Genomic DNA, 17,945 nt, shown 5'->3' on the forward strand with positions numbered 1-17,945 from the left:
ATGAGTTGCCTGCTATGGATTAGTTTTCTTTGAGGATTTATGGAAATGGTAACACTATGGAAACAAAAATATTCAAAGACTGAAGCAGGTTGTAGAATCTCTGTCCTCAGAGAGGCTCAAACTTGGCTGGACGGGTCCCCGCGCAGTCTCGGCTCGCTGGACCTGCTTTGGGCAGGGGGCTGGACCAGACGTCTCCAGAGAGCCCTTCTGAAGTACGTGGTTCTATAGCAACCCCCCCAAAAAACAGCAGCAGCAAGTGCGAAATGCTCCTGTTGGGAGGCGAGAAATAACATTGACAAAGATAAAATACTTAAGTACTAAGTTGGGGTTTTCTTGTTGTTTTTGTTTTTTTTAAATGTAGGAGATATAATGCAATAATTAGGTTGACTTAGTTTGGGAAATTTCTGCTCCAGTGAATGACTATTATAACATGTCCACTCCACCTCTTCTAGCGCCCAGGAAACAGGGTTGAGTCAATCCTTAAGAGGAATTGTCCTGTTGTGAAATGGTGGAAGTAGGTGGATTTGTCTCTGCCTTATATGAGTTTGACATTCAAGATAGCCCTATGCAATTTTAACTCTTTTAGTTTGTATATATGCACTGATGTACAGAGTAAGATCACGTGTTTTTATTAGAACTCCTTATTTTGGCTTGGTTTGGGTTAGAATATTTCAGCAACCATATTTGGCTTGCTGAATTACAATCAATGATCTTCCATGTTACAGAAGCTTTGGCATATTAATTTCCTTGTTTCTAGATCTGTCAGGTTTTGGGTGAGTTGTTAGGGAAAGGTGTTGTGTCTTAATCTGCTGGAGCCAGCATGGAAAGGAAACTTTTATGCTTAAAACAAGAAATCCATAATAAATATTTTTTATGTTCATCCAGGCCTCCAGGCAATGTTCCCTGATTTGTAAAAGCAAAAAGGTAGCAAAGGTTTAGCTTTAATTCTGACTCTATCAATAACTCCTGCAGCCTTTGTCCATTTTTAACATGTCGTGTTCAGATGTTAGTAGATCACTTTTATAGCTAAGACGAGAGAATATTTCCACAAGGATTTTAAATTTAAACTTTTGAAGGGTGGGTGTGGGGGGTTAGGTTTTTGTGTGCCCAGGTTACTTTCTGAAAAGATTGACGTTTCTAATCGAGTTAAGATGCTTCTGAAGCTTTTATCTGAAGTCTTATGTGTACGTGCACAAAGGCTTTCCGTTAAATCGAAGACTGATCTGGAGGGCTTTGCGCATTGCTGCCGATGCTGTTTTCTTTACCGCACCAGTAGGTTCCTCAAATACAGTGGTCACGTGCGTCCCGCCTGTAGAAAACCCAATCTTTCTCATGCCAACGAATCTCTAAAATTTAACTGAGAGCAAGGATAGCAGGAAGGTCTGTGTTAACACCCCCCTCAGCCAAATTTAGTGGATTGCTCTAGGCTTTTTAGTGTACAAGCAGATTGTTTCTTTTTGAGGAAGAACGTTGATATTTTGAGGTGAGAACAGGTTGGTTCTGCAGGTCACGTTTATTCAAAAGTACGAGTACTAGAAAGGCAGGACTGGGACCTTTGGAGATTTAGATGGACATACTTGCCTCTTGACATAATCCAGTAAGCATCTCTGGTGGCATAGATAACCCATGAGGGACTTTTTTTTTAAGATACCCTTTACACATTAAATAAAGGAATGTAAAAAAAGTTCTCAGTATTTTTCATACTTTATACCAGTGTAATAAAATCACATCTTTTCCTATTTTTTTTAATACTCCTCTCCTACAGTAGCATCTCTTTTTGTGTATTTGTCCTGCCACTCTGGCTTTCTCAATTTCTAATGCAGGACAGTACGTATTTTTTTTTTTTAATATTACATTTGGTAACATGCTTCTTGATGCGTACATGCAGTCTTTTCTAAGGAAAACTTCAAGTAGAAGGTAATTGCACTGATTATTTTTTTTAAACTCCCTTTTTACTGTAAGGCTTCTTTTTTGCATCTGCTGTAGCTGTTTGAAAATACTGTAAATAGGGCTATGTATAGCAAATACTGAAATGCTGTGGATACCATTCCTTCTTGTTCTTATATTTTTCGGAATACTGCCATATTTTACTGTATTGCGTTATGAGCTTTGGTCTTAAACGTTGTTATACTTTCTGTTTGCATTATGGTATGAATCCAAGGGCACAGTTGCTTTATTTACAGTGGAAATATTTAGGGTTTGCCTGTATTTATAAAATATTTCTTCCTTCTCTCCTCTATGCACATTTTCCCCCACACCGTAAAGATGCAAAGCCAGTTTTTAAGCTACCAACGTGCTTGTTGTCTGTGCAATGTTCAAGTGCCGATCTTGGTATCACTGTTTGATGACTAACGGCATTAATGTAACGTCCAGACTATCAACTGTAGCTGTCACGTGTTTTCCTTGCTTCTTAGCATCTGATTCTTGTGTCATATGAAGAAGAACCGGTCTGTGTGGCAGAATTAGTGGAATAATAGGGATTTGGGATCCAAGTTACAATGTCTTGCTCTCTATCCCTCTGTGGGTGTGAGATTGTCGAGTGCAGTGGATGTTTTAGTGCTCTGAACTAAGAAATAGTGTTGCCTCTCTGATTGCCCACGTGAGAAAGCCATCAATCTCCTATCCATCAGTAATTGCCTTTTGCTTCCATAACCCTCGAGGACAGGAGAGACCCAAACTCCAGCCCCATTGTCCAGTGTTAGGATGTGAAACAGCAAGTTTTGCCTCCTGTTTCTGAGGGTTAATGACTGGAAAGATGCGTTTCTCTGAGATGGTTTTAATCCAAAGAATATGGGGGGGGGGTTGTGTGTGTGTGTGTGCGTGCTTGGTGTGGCACGTAATCCATTTTATCTTATTTAGTGTTTCAGATGCTTTTTCTGTGTTGGTTCTTTGCCTGAAGTGTTAATATGAATGTAACGGCTTGGCCAAATCACTACAAAAGGTGGTTTTGTAATACTCTTTAGCTAGCAAGCAGATGCAGTTAAAGGCTACCTCCTGTATTCCTCCACAGATGAATTAATTTTCAAAGTGAACCTACTACTAAGCAGCCAAAATGCTCCTAAATGAACCATATTTTTACTGTTTTGTTTCTTGCTGGAGAACTAGTGGTGCCATACTGTGATCTTGAAGGGCTGCTTGCTGCTCCTTCTGTCTTCCTAAGGCATAGATGTGGCTTGTGTTTGGTGCGAGGTATTAAGAAGGTATCAGAAATGATGAGGCAGATCGCACATCTAGCACGTTCACTTTTGTGCGGGGTTACTTGATAGCAGCGACTCCCTCTACAACCTGTCCCTTCACTCGCTGAATTTGTATACTGTTGTTTCCAAATGAAAAATGTTTTCGTACTTTAGCTATTGGCCGAAAAATGTCATGCTTTCACTGAAAAGGACATGAAGGTGCTTGAAATGTATTTTGAATCTGAGGCAAAAATTATGTATTGGAATTTTTTTTTAACATATTTTTTAGTTAAGTTGACGTGAGACTGTAACGGTGACAATACTATATTCCCTGCTCAGATCATTATAAACTTCAAAATGGGGGGGGGAAAAAACAAACCCAAAACAAAACACCAAAACCAACCCCAAACTTGAGTATGTTCATATTGTGAGTATCTAGTGTCAGTTATGTGCAAAGCCTTGGCCGTAACTCAACCTTGGAATAAGTGCACGCGGACTAAAGGTGCTTTAAATGACCTGAAATGAAACTGTAGAAAACTGTGTTAATACATCATATTTTGTTTACAATGAATCCAAACAAGCTTCCTCATTTTATAAATTAACCACTCTGCTGACAGAAATACTACCTGTTTAAGCACAATGCGCTGGTGTGGTTTCATAGCAGTGTTACAGTTTTTTTGTGTTTGGGTTTCTTTTTTTTAATTTTTTATTTAAAAGTAACTGGGCTTTATGCTATGGATGTTGGCATCTTGGAAGCAAATTTGCTGGGATTATATGCTACCTGCAATTTCATTATCTTAATCTTTGGGTGTAGACACTAACGAAGCTTATTGATGGCAGGGAGGGTTGCTGAAGTTCTGACTTTCTGGAAGCCAATTCTTGTTGAGCAATGGTGAGTGACTGAATAACTAAGCTCACTAATAACTGAACGGGGTAAAATCCTGAAAATTTCGGTCAGTTCTCAGTTATAATTTAACAAAGCTCCCCCCCAAAAGCATGAAGTGTAGGGTTTTGCTCCAGGGTAAATGGCTACTTTGCAGAAGATATTTCACTACATCTTGTATTACGGATCCATAGACACTATTGACGTTGCTGTGGCCTGGAAGGGGTTTCACTGTGCAGGCGTGCTGAACGTGCTTCTCCGTGAGCATATCCTTGTAAAATGACAAGAGTAACGTCGTGCGCTTTCGAGGCTAGGTCTGCAAACCCAAAGGAGCATCGGGAAGTTTAAGCGAGGAAAGAGCCCTGTGCTAGGTGCTCGTCATGCCTATATTGAAGAGAAATGCCACTGCGCTATGCTGGCTACCCCATCCCTCTTGGAACTGAGATAAGGAGGCGAGGGGAAACATTTTCTTGCAAAACTGCTAATTAAGCCTTTGTTAAGGTGGCAGTTAAATAATACTCTCTTGGTTTTCCTTCTGGCTTCCCTGCGAGGGGCCCCTGAGTGCGGCCAGAGCTGTGGCACAGCCCCTCGCGGATCCCCCACCCTGCACACATCCGTTGGCCCCTTCCCTGAAAGGGGAGTATTGGTAGGCAGTTTCCTCAAGCTGACTTCTGGTTTCAGCCCTCCATATCAGAGGGCTTTGGACCTGGTTGGAGCAAGGACAGGGGCGTTTGCTGAATTTGGAGGTGTGAGAGGTTGGTGCGAGTTAGTCTTGTGAGTTTTGCATGTGGCAGTGCTAAGAAAGCAGACCCCTGGCACAAGATGAAGGCTGGCTACTCCTTCCCATCTAAATATCCTCAAAAAAGTAATTGCTTTGAATTTGCCCATGCACCGCCTCAACGGATGCATCTTAAAACTACCTGTGGCTACTCTTCAACCAACCAACCTACCTACCTTGTTTTGAAGAGCCTAGTGTTTGCATTACAAATCTGTATTAAAGGGCATATTCATTTCTGCATGGTTCTTAATGAGTGCACAGATTTTAGTGGTTCCCCCCCCCCCCCCCCCCCAACTTTTGGATGTGCTGTTGTACCAGGCTGCTTTAGTTTTGTTATTTACACACACACACGCACTCCCTCTTGTTTAAGCACAAGTAAAATACCTGCTGGAATAACTGCTGTCTAATCATCAGCAGGGATTATGGATATGACTAACATGGGAGCAAGCCTAGGAATTGTCCCTGAAATAGAAATTTAAACTTTTCTGGCTACTTTATGGTGGTTTGAGTGTGCTCAGCAAGCACGAATTGTGAAAAGGTCAGCAAGCAAGCTTGGGAGTTTCTAATCCCCTGGCTGGTGCTCTTTGTGTTTGCTTTGTTAGGTTAGATTTCCTGTCGCTGAAAAAAAAAAAATACATTTAGTGTGGACTCTATTCTGTATTTGTCAGCTTTTCCTGTTTTTTAAATCCATGAATAGAGGAAGCTTCACTCGTGCCAGTATACATAAAATTGCACATTTTTGCTTGCCGTGTACTTGACTCGAAGCAGATCTGGTCTGTGCTTTATGGGCACCCCAAAATCTCAGCCCCTTGATCACGTGCTGTGGGTAGGATCAAACCTATCGTGTATCGACATAGCACACAAAGAATTCTGTTTTTAGGTTTCACCAAATTCTGCATCAGCTCCGAGATGCTCAGATCCCACTGTTCTGTGCTATAAAAAAATAAGGTGTATTGACCCTAATTTTGTTGTTCCTGACATGTTTTCTCACTGAACTTAACAAGACTGAGCCCTTAAATTGCTCATCTCATTTCCAAGTGACAACTTTGTAATTTTATTTCAAAGTAAATAACGTCTCTAATTGCCAAGACCAACTTGAATCTTTACTTGATCTTCGGTTGTCTGTCAATGTTGGATCCCCAGGATGTCTCCCACCAAGAGATTGTTGCATTTTTCCAATTCTTTGTTACCTGGTTTTGGGTAGTAGAAATAATTTGAGTACATGGCGGGGGAAGGGTTAGATGTTACGTGCTTTTCCTTAAGGAAGTTTACTTAAGGAATAATTACGAGTAGACCATTTGGGAAAGCAAGGCATTTGTTCGGGGGGGGAAAGAAGAGGGGGAAAAAGAAAAGCCCAGCCTAAATCAAAAACATTAAGGAGTAAGTTTCAGAATTATGTATCTTGGAAAATCACATTTTAAATTAGGTGCAATGAGGAAGTATATCTGGCAAAGTTATGTGCTGTCCTGAAGAGTGTTGCCATTTGTTTTCTGTAATTTGTTGATACAGCCTAGTAGATTTGATATATCTCTGTGTGTGTGTGTATCCGTATGTGTGGATGTGCACACACACACGTATGTTAGTGAAAGGAAAGCGGGACTGTTTACAGACCGTTTCTAAAAGATATAAAGGCAGTATTTTGCTAGAAATAATAAGCACAATTTCACTGGCTTCCACAGTACTTCATTAGTTTGTACAATCACAAACCCCTCAAAATTTAGGGCAGTTCATAAGTAAAGATCCAGTCCCAGATTTCTGTGCAGCAAAGTGGTTAACTTGATCTCGGGAGGGTGAGATGGAAAACAGAATGTATTGATTATTATTTTATTATTAATTTTTTTCCCTTAATTTTGGTACATCGCAGATTTAACTGACATCTGTTAGGGTTTTAATCTCTTGTTTAATAGGTTTTTTTATTATTTTTATAAAATAACTGCAAAAGAACCAAAAATCAATTCAGAAATTTCATATTGTAAATGTTCCCTTGAATCCAAACGTTTTTATGACCATTTAAAGTTTGCTATTTTTTTTAAGAGAGAAGATCTGTTGTTAAGGGCCTCATTTCAAGTGGTACTGAATGTTTGTTGACTAGTTTGTATGTGTGTTGCATCTGTATTAAAATGTCTTGTGCTTGCAATATATAAATGATGTAGTGCTCTTTGGGTAAGAGTAGCACTTGTAATACAAAAAGCAGACACAGGAACACCCTCGAGTGACTCTTAAATGCATCAACAGCATTGTAGAATTCACTACATAGATTGTACGTGTCGCTTTACGTTACTCAGACGATGAGGTTTCACGTAGGTGTGCGTAGTATAAATACATTGTATGTATCTTGATAACGTAGTTTAACATTTGCATGACGCTGTGTGGCGATGCCACTTTAAATTAAGCCTTAACAAAACAAAAAACATTGGTCAGATTTTTCTGAGTATGCAAAAATACTGTTTAATGAGAGTAGGGTGTTCCTATAAAGCTGAACTAGTAGAAAAGGAAGTCGTCTCACCTGGGAAATAAAGGGAAACTCGTAGATCTGTATACTGTGACTGACCTCTTCAGGCACTGGCTGTCCCTGTTGCTCTACAGAAACCGGGCTCTCGGGCGTTTCTCTGGCAGTCTACCGAAAACAGGCTTTCTCAAATCTCAGCTTTTTTGGGTTGGTTGGTTGGTTTCGGTGGTGGTTGAACATATTCTCCTCCCTCCCCCCCGCTAGGAAATCTCCGCGTGAAGGAGGATTGTGATTTAACACTTTTAAATTCACATCGAAAAAAGCTGTTCTTGAGTTCTGTGCTTGCTTCAGATAGTGCCATCGTTTCCACTCCTTACGACTGACATACAATCCTTAAAACATTTTAAATAGAGGCAAATAAAATGTTGGGGGCCCAGCTTTCTTTTTTTTTTTCGATTTGGATCTACCTCATTTAAACAGTTGGGTGCTATTTACTCAAATTGTCGATGAGATTGGCGAAAGCGACCAAACTGCGTGTGACGACTGACCTCTTCGGAGGCGGCATTCCGCGAACCAAAACCTCTGGGTTTATTGTTCAGAGACAACAATATTGTATTTGAGTTTTATTCTTTGTGCCTTTGTGTTTTTTTTCCCAGTGCATAACAATCAAAAGTCATATTCTTAATTAAAAACAGCAAATAGATTTTTAACTGCAAAGTAAAAAAAAAAAAAAAAAAAAGCCGCAAAACATAGTTTTAGCAAATTTTAAGATATTTTTCAGTGCATCAAGTCATAAAATGTACAGTATCACAGCAGAACTAGGCAAAGAGAAATACCCAGTAAAGAATTTTTTGAAATATATAATCCCGACCTTAGATACATACATCTGTGTGTATCTATCCATATATGCATGTATACACACACGTACAGTACACGATTGTGTGTGTGTGCGTGTATGTATATATATATATAAAATGAAGGGGTGCACGTGTGGGGGTAAGGGAATAAAATGTCATTGACTTTTCCACTGTTTTGTATGTAACAGTTTACAACTACGTGTAAGTTTTTCTACTATGTGAACCTTTTTTACTTAAAAAGAATTCCTTTTTGGAAAATTTAAGTTGTGATATGCTATCATTTTTTGAAGTTTAAAAAAAAAAAAAAAAATCGACTTTTTACCAGTACCTAATACAGAGGGGGAATCGTTTCTGTAAGATTGTATTTAGTTTAAATATTAAAGAAAAATCTATATATGGGATTGCAGAAGTGCTGACATTCCATCGTGGCAGGACTTCGAAGCTGTTTCCTAAGGCTTTCTGCTGCAGAGAGACTCGAACAAAAGGAAAACGCCTCTGTTAGATGTTTTTATAAAACTGCTCCATCAGGTCTATACTTAAGCTATATTTTCTAAAGCCTAATCATCCTTTAATATGCTGCATATAAATTATCAGCATGGTTGCACTTTCTCAATAAAATAATGTATGCCCTGCAATTGGCTCATGATAAGGACTTTAGTTTTTTAACAAAACAAATAGTACTTTGGGCAGAAGGTAATATTTATATAGGTACCTCAAGAAAAAAAAAAAAGCCTGAATATGCTGCATTTTGTTCCTTTAACATTTTTCATGTAGCATTTGTTTGCTTTTATTTTTTTTTTTTTTTTTCCGTAGATTACTAGCTACCTGTTTTGCTTTGGGGGACCCTGGTAGCATTTTAGACTGTTGTTTTCTGTTGATCTCGTAGAATGTAGTATCCTTCCTTGGTTTCATGCAGTAGTTCGGGATGGGATTTGCCCTGCATTGTGTACGCAAGGGGGAGGGGGACCATGAGGAAATACGCTTTACATAGACTTCAGGAAAAGGATACTATATTTCTAAAACAGACAATACATGTTCCTAATTCTTAATTTTTTAAATTTTTTTTTTTTTTTTTTTTTGCTCGTACTGCTTTCTTGACTCTTTTCTCAAATACGAGTGCGGAGAGGGGCAGCTTATTAACGGAGGAAAGCCAAACTGACCGAACTTGCCCTGTTGGTCAGTGTTTTTGGGGGTGATGGAGAAGCGGCGGGACATGGGCTCGGCCACGCTGTGCGCCGAATTGCCCAAATGCCGGCTTTGGTAAGAGTCGCACCCCGTGTTGGAGCAGGATCCGTCCTGCTCTCTGGCCGCTTGCTAGTGTGGGTGCGTCGTCTACTTCTTCGTTTCCGAGTCAGTAAAAATCTAAAAATGTGCAGAGATGGGGAATTTCTTTGTTGAGAACTGTTGAAGGAAGCTTCAAAGGCTGTGAAATTGAGCATTTATTGTCATGTTTTTAAGCTTAGGTGGGTCCTTTTCCAAGTTTGTTTTACAGCTTGCAAGGTAAAATAGTTTGCACTACTTTTGCAATAAACTCGTGAAAAGCCTAACAGTTTCTGTTTTGGTTTCTTACTGTATATATACAACTAATACTAAAGATTTAGCATAGTGTTTTTCACCTCAAAACATAAGACTTGTAACAAGCTCAAAATGCTGTAATTCCTGACAAAATAATGATGTGAATGGTATTTTATAAAGTTATTTTGTATGGTGTCAATTTTGTTTTGCCTCATAGTTATGTCAATAAAATAAAATTCCTCATCTTTACAAGTTTCTGTTTGATGTCTTTTTATTTAATTCGGCCATTTTCTGCAGCTTCTTGTGCACTGTGAGACTGTTTTTTCCGTGAGCGCACAGCGCGACGTGTTCACGACCTAAGCAATTTTCCACAGTGAGTAGAGAAGAGTGGTGGGAGGACATCTCGAGAGTGGGGAGCTGCTGAATGCCACTAGACAGAGAAATCCCAGGACACGGGTAAAAAGTCCTTGTGTACTATGCAAATAGCAGTTATATTGCAGCATTGGTGCTGGGTTTTTCTCGCTGCCAAAGGTCAGAATCGAATCTAAAATTATTGATCGCTTAGTCTGTAGCTCAGAAACAGTTGTTAAAAGTCCCAGTGGCAGATTGGAGATGGTACTGGAGCAGAGATCCTTGTGCTATACTGAATTTTGCTCTGTCAGATCGTCGTCCACATTCAAATGTGCTGGTCCAGAGGCTTTTTGTGATGAGACAGGAGATTTCTGTTGCCCGAGAGCCAAAAAGTTGTTCTAGTCCCATCGCCCTCTCTTGCTTTACACCGCTTAGGTGCATTTCAGATGTTTCTGTGGGCACTCGCCTGCTCTGCCCAGATTTCTAGAGGCAATATGCACTGCTTTTGACTGAGCATCTTACGAGTTACAATCCTGAAGTTATTTATGGAAGGTCAGCATTTTGGAAACCACTTGCCTGAAATCCTACCTGTTGTTGCTTTCTGAGTGAATACCTACAGCGATCAATTTTTAAATGGAAGCGAAGCAAGCACTTGGTGTTTTACTATAAAGCATCAAGTGAAGGGGGATAGCAGAAAGAATTGCAAGTATGCTGAGGAGCTCCTGTTGGGAGCCCAACCCTGCAAACACAGATTAGTTATACTCAATAATATGAAATAATGCCGCAGCCGTCTCTTCCATTTCAGGCAGAGCTTTATTTTTTCCCTTGTTTTTGAAATACTACTTTGAATTGGACGTGGTTTTGCTCCCTGTCAAGCTCTTGGGGGAAAACAAATGCTACTTACTGGTTTTGATGGCAACAGGCTTTGGCAGATGGAAAGGCCTTGGAGATGGCCATGGCAAATTTTGGCAGCTCTGAAGTCCCCATCAAGGATTCTGGCTGAATGAATCCAGAAGGGTGTTCAAGTTCTTGTGGCCTCACTAATGGACAGAATATGTTCATCATCCCGCAGGAAACTTCTAAGAGGGATGAAACATGGTAATTTATACTTGGTAACCACAGTTCTTTTGTCATTTTTGCAAGCTTAGGAAGCTTCATCTCCTTTGAGCAGCCTTGGCTGGGGGGGAATAGAAATATGTATATAATAATAGATTCATCCTGGAAAGTGTCCCCTGGCCTGTGTTCCACTGTCTGAAATCCCTGAACACCTTAAACAGGCCAAGATACCCCTAGCGGTACCGCCAGCTTCCTGCCTCGCAGCTGGCTTCCCTGCAGCGCAGGAACATTCAGCAACTGCAAACTTTGAAAACTAAAAAAAAAGGCGAAGTGATGTGTCTCGTAAGCAAAGCTGGCTGCTTTCCACTACAACCCCCTGTTCAGGATGCCTGTAATTTTGTCGAGATGCAGCCGTTCATAATGAAGTTTCCCATACTAGAGATGTATAGACAGGGACTTGATCGCAGCTTTCCAGTACCTGAAGGAAGGTTGCTCTTGGCGTCGTGGACTTCCCTGTTCCTCCTTTGGGTGTAGGAAGAGGCTGTGTCAGCCTAGGCCGTGGTGGTTGAAGTACTCACGGTTTTGATGCATGGTCCGTGAGCGGTAAGCTCCTTGCCTGAAAGGTTGGCAGGAGGAACAAAAGTCCTTCAAAGTCAGCAGGGGCAGTCGTGGCAAAGCAGAGGGATCACAGAGGCCCAAGCTGTGCATCATCTGCTTGAGAGCTTCAACCATGGTGGAGAGCTGGGTGCTGGTGGGGAAGAAAACCCTGAGCTGTAAAGGGAAAAGTCCAAGACAATCACTTTTTCTTGCTTTCCCAGTTGTTTCAGCTCTAGAGTTTGGTGGATGCTACACAAAGCGTCCAGTTACAGAGTAAGACACGGTCTGCACATGTGCTTCGTTTTGTTCGAATGCTCCTCAGTCGCTTTTGGACCAGCCTGAGGAAGTGCATGTTAAATGATCCAGTTTGTAGCTGGAGCTTTGTAATGGCTTGTGAATGTGGCTTTTGATTTACTGCATGGGATAAAGGTGGGCTGTCTGTGGACTGGGATGTGTCACTTGAAATCTTACATGGGTGTCCCACTGTACTGGTTAATCTATTTGCACATCTGATCTCACTTGAAATGTATTTCCTTTAGTGTGTAACCAAGTGTTAATGTGCTGTTTTGGCATTTCTCGTTGCGGAGGGTTGACCTTGGGGCCAGCTGCCCCCCCAGCCACTCTCTTACTCCCCCACCTACACAGGACGGGGAGAGAAAATAAGAGATAAAGCTCATGGGTTGAGGTAAAGGCAGGGAGATCACTTACCAGTTACTGTTACAGGCAAAGGAGACTCAACTTGGGGAAAATGAATTTGATTTATTGCCAATTAAAGTAGACTTGGATGGTGAAACAAAAACACCTTCTCCCCCACCCCAGACTTTTCCCCAGTTCCACCTTCACCCCTTCACTCCCGACTCCTCTCCCCACGAGGGGCACAGGGGGTGGGGATGGGGTTTGTGGTCAGTCCATCACAGCCCCTCTCAGCTGCTCCTCCCTCCTCACACCTCTCCCTGCTCCAGCGCCGGCCCTTCCCCGGGCTGCAGCCCTTCAGGGACAACCTGCTCCCACCTGGGCTCTCCATGGCCGCGGCTCCTGCAGGAAATATCCCCCTGCTGCGGCCTGGGGCCCTCCCCGGGCTGCAGGGTGGGTCTCTGCTCCAGCGGGGTCTCTCCAGGGCCGCAGGGGATCCCTGCTCCGGGCCTGCAGCACCTCCCGCCCTCCTCCTCCTCCGGCCTCGGGGTCCCTCTGCTGCTGCTCCCTCCTTGGCTTCCTCCTCCTCTGCCTGTGCTGCCTTTTGCCCTTTCTGGCACCTCTTTTCCCCCAGGCGCCCCCAGCTTGGCCGAGGGGCTCAGCCCTGTCCTGCGGTGGGGCCCTTGGAGCTGGCTGCTCCCAGTTGTGTCAGCACAGGCACACATGCACTGGATCGTGGTGTCAGTTTTTGTCCTGGACACATTGGCTGATCATGCCGAGATACTCTCCTTCCCAGGCTCATGAGGTACTAGTCTGTAGAGCAGTGACTGATGAATGTGTTGCGTTCCCCCCCCCCCTCCTTTTTTTAGGGTGTCTAAAAGCAGCGTTTCTGTGTTACCTACCAAATGTCAGTGGTAAGAAGCCATTGACAAGCTGAGTGGCAGCTGAACCAAAGTGCCAAAAATCCTGGAATGATCACCTCCTGCAGATTATGAATGGTGGGAGATACTTGGGGCTGGTGGCTATTTTGGCACCTTTCATCAATATTGTCCTTCACAACTTACACCTGGCTCCAGGACTGGCTTAAAAAAAAAAATATCCCTTTTCAGAGGGTTCTGCATAATGGGCACAAACAGAACTGGTGGTGGAAAACACCAGGTCTAAAACTAAGTAGAGCTGTAATTTCTATAAATATGTGTGCCCTAAAACTTACCAGCCCTGATGTCTTTACCTCAAAATACACATGCCCAGCGTAAAGACCTCTTTGCCAGGGCTGTTTGAGGTCATTGCATTCTTGGGTTGTGACCTATGTAACATAACTGTGGGCCAGGTATTGTTTGGCCTTAGCCATAGTACCAGTGAGTTAAACAACAGAGGTGCCAGCGCTGGGATCAGGCTATTCCTCCGTGACTCTTCAACACAACTGGTGTGTTGGCCAGCGGTTTATGGGCCCCCAATGATTTGATTTAGCTTGGTGCCCTCTACCCTGTTTGCGCTACAGAACTACCATGCAATTTTGTGCTAGAGTACAAGTAGTTTTTTTTTTTTCCCCCCCAAAAGCTGGCAAGTACTAGACCCACCAAGTGTTGAGCAATGCCACATGATTCACATATCCTACTGCAGGCAACCCGCCCCCCCCCAACAGACAGCATTCAGCCCCCAGTTTCCCACAGATCTCCATACACTTTTAATAATAATATTTTAAAAAGAAGCAAAACAACCCTTTCAACAATAGTATAGTTCTGCATATCCACTTGGGAATTTCTCTAGGGATAGAGCATCGCTTAGCACTCACTGCAGCGTTCCCAACACAGTACAATTTTGATTTACGGTAACTTTGGGAAAATTTTTTATAGTACAACATACTTTGATCTTTTAAAACAAGAAGAGCATTTCTTGTGTGGCTCAGTAGCTTTACTCCTCTGCCAGTCTCTGATCTTACCTGCCTAACCCCCACTTTTGCTTTCTTAGAATGAATCTGGAGCGTGCCAGATTATGGAGCTGCAAGAGCTTTCTGTCTTGTGTTTTAAGAGCAGTTTAGCGTATTTGTGCCTTCAACCTAAGAGAAGCTGTTAGTATTATCCTGACAGGGAGGACAGTGTTTCCTGGTAACTCTTTACCATGACATCCAAGGGTGTTGCTTGAGACCTCTCCCTTCCTGACTGATGTAGGGTACTTTTTGGAGCGGGAGGTTTTGTCCTTAGCAATGTTCCCATGCTTACCTGGGGCATTCTTCACAGCCGGGGAGAGATCATGGTCACTTCTCTCTCACTCTGACCGTGACACCGTGCAAGCGTTGTCTATCAGCAGAGAGCGCTGGTTAACACAGCTAAGAGTCCCAAGGCAGACTAGATCTAGTTAGCATTGCTGATAGAGACTATTCAAAGCATCACTCAGCCTTTGGTCCCTCCTTTCTTCCTGGAAAGATGAACACTGAGCACGCTAGGTTTGTACATGACCGAAGCTGGAAAGGACTATATAAAGCCTCTGCATCAATTGTCACTTTTCATACAAAACATTTATTTTAAAAAGTTGCGTATAAAGTTCTACACAGGACGGTTACCATTTCTATAGTTAAAAAAAAACAAAAAAAACCAACCCCAAACCAAAACCAAATGAAAAATCCAGCTCTGTCACTCAAATGGTAAAAGGGTTGCTCATTCTCAACAACCCACATTTAACAGACTTCAGTGTGCATTTTGGTAGAACACCGTGGACAAACTGCAGAAGCAGAGTTCATTAAAGAATGTACATATTTACATCATTATCTAACACATGTACTTTTTACCACCACAGCCGCAGAACCACATTAGCCCTTGGAATGGATTTCCTCCTCTACCCTGTTTCTGTGCCGACACGGCTATTTAGGCTGCATTACAGAAGCAGCTGTTTTTACAGAAGACTTTTTTAATGGGCTTGGTCCACTGCTAATGCCCTGGCACTGTTCCGGAAAACTGAGGGAGGGTTTGATCGGTTATTGGCTCCCCAAAGAGGAGAAGGCCGAGGCTAGTAGACACCGTGTAAAACATCTCCCCTCACCTCATCTTCTGCTCTGAGGAGAAACACAAACTGGGGAAGGACTCCCTTCTAGTCAGAAGGCGAAAGAGCTTTTGGACTGAAAGCTGCCCATAAGAAACTTTAAATTTGGATACTGATTGTCTGAAGAAGTAATTTTAAATGATCTGAGCAAGTTCTGCTGTCAGATTCACATTAGCTCTTCTTACCCCACCACGTTTCTGAGGGAAGAATTCCATTCTTCAACAAGTATAAAGTTCAATTTCTAAACTTCTTAAACAAAGCAAAAGCAGATGGCTCAGTATATAAATATATCCAGCATCTGGATTCTCAGTAACAAAAATAACATCCTTTATACAACAGAAAATGGATCAACTATGAAGCAATTCCCCCTTGGTCTTAAGATCCAACATCTTCAACAGTTTCGTCTTCATCCTCTTCCTCCTCCTCTTCATCATCTTCCCCCACTTCTCCATCTCGCTTCTCTTTTTCAAGCATTTTTAGGTATTTGCTAGCTAGGATCTTCTTTGGCAAAATATCTGGAAGGTAGAATTGTTTCTTTTCTAGTCAGTCTGAATACTTATATTGCCTCATTAATACTGTTGCATCTGTACCATAATGAAATGAAGTCGAAAAGAGGATTTGTTAAAAACATTATTATTTAAGGGAATACCCAGAGAAGTCAGTCTGACCTATACAGCTGTAAGAATAAGAGGGAATTACCCACTTATGGTACAAGTAACCAAAGATAAGGAATGTATTTTACGACTGATTACTGGCAACTGTCTTTACTACTGCTCACATACATTATTTATTGGATGTAAAATAGAGTGCTCAATTACTCAACTGCCTTAGACAGATTCAACAAGACAGCTATCCCATTTATGTCCTGTAGAAATGTTTTTTCTGCATTAAGGTAAGATACTTGTTCAGGGTAATAATGATGGAGCCGAGATAAAGCAGAACTGCGTGCTCTGAAAGTACGTCCACAGGGAACCCAGAGAAAGACTGGGCTAGGAATATCTTATTCTTGACCTATATGCTATAGTTAAGTGTTACAACAAAAATCCAAGTATCAGTAAAAAGTGTGTGTACATGCACACGCGTGTGTACATATATATATATATAAAGAGAGAGGAACCATATGATGAATCACTTTAAGAAACAAGACTTACAGATTTAAATGTGTAATTTTGGGGCCACATAACTTCTTACATAAGGATGTGCAGTGATCTTGTTTTATAAGCTGAAAGCTTTCAGATGGAGTTGCTGGAATTTAAGACATGCTTAAGGCAATGTGCTGAGAACTAATTAGCCTTGCATAACTTTGGAGCACCAGAAAAATCCCCATTCACAAAGAAATGTTTTCAGTGATGTAGTTTATGAGTTCCAGTTGAATGTCATACAGGAGATTAATGACCAGTAGGAGAATTGTGCTCTCACAAAACAATTCAGTAAGAGCAAGATTTCGTTTTCCACATTACATACTGGATTTACCATCATGCTATAGATACCTGCAAGGAACTGAAAGGTCTCGCACTCTTCTGCAGTATGAGACAGGTCACTGTAAGTTAGAGCGTTCTTCTCCTTGCCTCTGCCATGTTTGTAGGAGTATGTAGCCAAATACTGAACAAAAAGCTCCTAAAAATTAAAACAAAAGCGAATAGTCAAACTATGAATTCACACATATAGTTGGCAGCAGTTTTCTTTAATCCCTGTTTAAAGACACAAATGCCACATTTAAGTGTACATATACTGCACACTTTGTGGAGAGACCCACTTATTTCAGAAGAGCTTAAGGTCAGGATATAGTTGCATCTCTTTGGAGTACTGACTGCAGGCTTGGGTTCTGGTACGTAACTTAATTTGTGCTGCCCTTCAACACTTTCCACAGCCCAACAAATGACGCTTGAGATCGGAAAGCAGCAGGGTATCATTTCCACACGGGCTAATTTATACTGATTGACAGCAGTGGAAATAAGAACCTCCTGCATTGCTCACAGACTCTGGGAGCTCAGCTGGACGGGACGATGCCCCAAACCCCTTTTGCACAGCGGGAGCCCGAAGCGTGATGCTTCATGGCCGCCGAGTGACAGACACAGGTAGGAAGGGGAGAGAGGTGCGGTAAGAGCCGCTCGCTGGGGACGAGGTCGGCCCGGGGCGCCCCAACAGCGGTGACAGGAGCGACGTGGGAGCCCAGCCCGGAGGCAGCGGTACCTCAGGGAGGCACAGGCCCAGGACGGCGGGGAAGGAGCGGGGTCGGCCGAGAGGGAAGGGAAGAGGGAGCCGGTACCGTGGCTTTGGCGGTGAGGAAGAGCGCGTCCTGGTTGATGCTGGAGACCTCCGGCGAGCTTTTCATGATCACGCGGATACGCGACAGGGGCAGCGACACCAGCCGGTTCTCGCCGCCGCTCAACCTCGCCGCCATCTTTCCCCCCCGACCGGCTGCCGGCCCTTCACCCCCAGCCCGGCGAGAAATTGGCGGCCGCCGCGGCACGGCCCGCTGGGAGCTGTAGTCTCCGGCCGCCGGGGAGGACCCCGCGCGCCGGCGGCGGCTGGCGCCGGCGGGACTACAACTCCCATGAAGCCGCGCGCTCCCCGCCCGGTCGCCGAGCGGCGGGAGGACTACAAGTCC

General features: G+C 42.8%; 1 protein-coding gene across 1 annotated transcript; it reads right to left on the minus strand.

The window, feature by feature from the left end:
- Positions 1–14,791: 14,791 nt before the first annotated feature.
- Positions 14,792–17,744, minus strand: CHRAC1 (chromatin accessibility complex subunit 1). Its single transcript, XM_076329043.1, has 3 exons — positions 17,604–17,744; positions 16,825–16,951; positions 14,792–15,849 (listed from the first exon to the last, which is right to left on the minus strand). The coding sequence occupies exons 1-3, from the start codon at positions 17,736–17,738 to the stop codon at positions 15,710–15,712; spliced, it is 402 nt and encodes a 133-aa protein (XP_076185158.1). The 5' UTR covers positions 17,739–17,744; the 3' UTR covers positions 14,792–15,709.
- Positions 17,745–17,945: the final 201 nt, after the last annotated feature.

This window comes from Aptenodytes patagonicus, chromosome 2 (assembly GCF_965638725.1).
Source record: "Aptenodytes patagonicus chromosome 2, bAptPat1.pri.cur, whole genome shotgun sequence".
NCBI classification, from domain to species: Eukaryota; Metazoa; Chordata; class Aves; order Sphenisciformes; family Spheniscidae; genus Aptenodytes; species Aptenodytes patagonicus.

Bases quoted from the DNA above. Each gene is read 5' to 3' on its own strand.
- CHRAC1 (XM_076329043.1), bottom strand. From the start codon at position 17,738: ATGGCGGCGAGGTTGAGCGGCGGCGAGAACCGGCTGGTGTCGCTGCCC. The intron at 16,952-17,603 runs GTACCGGCTCCC...TTTAATTTTTAG, and splicing joins TCCTCACCGCCAAAGCCACG to GAGCTTTTTGTTCAGTATTT. The intron at 15,850-16,824 runs GTATCTATAGCA...TCTACCTTCCAG, and splicing joins GACCTTTCAGTTCCTTGCAG to ATATTTTGCCAAAGAAGATC.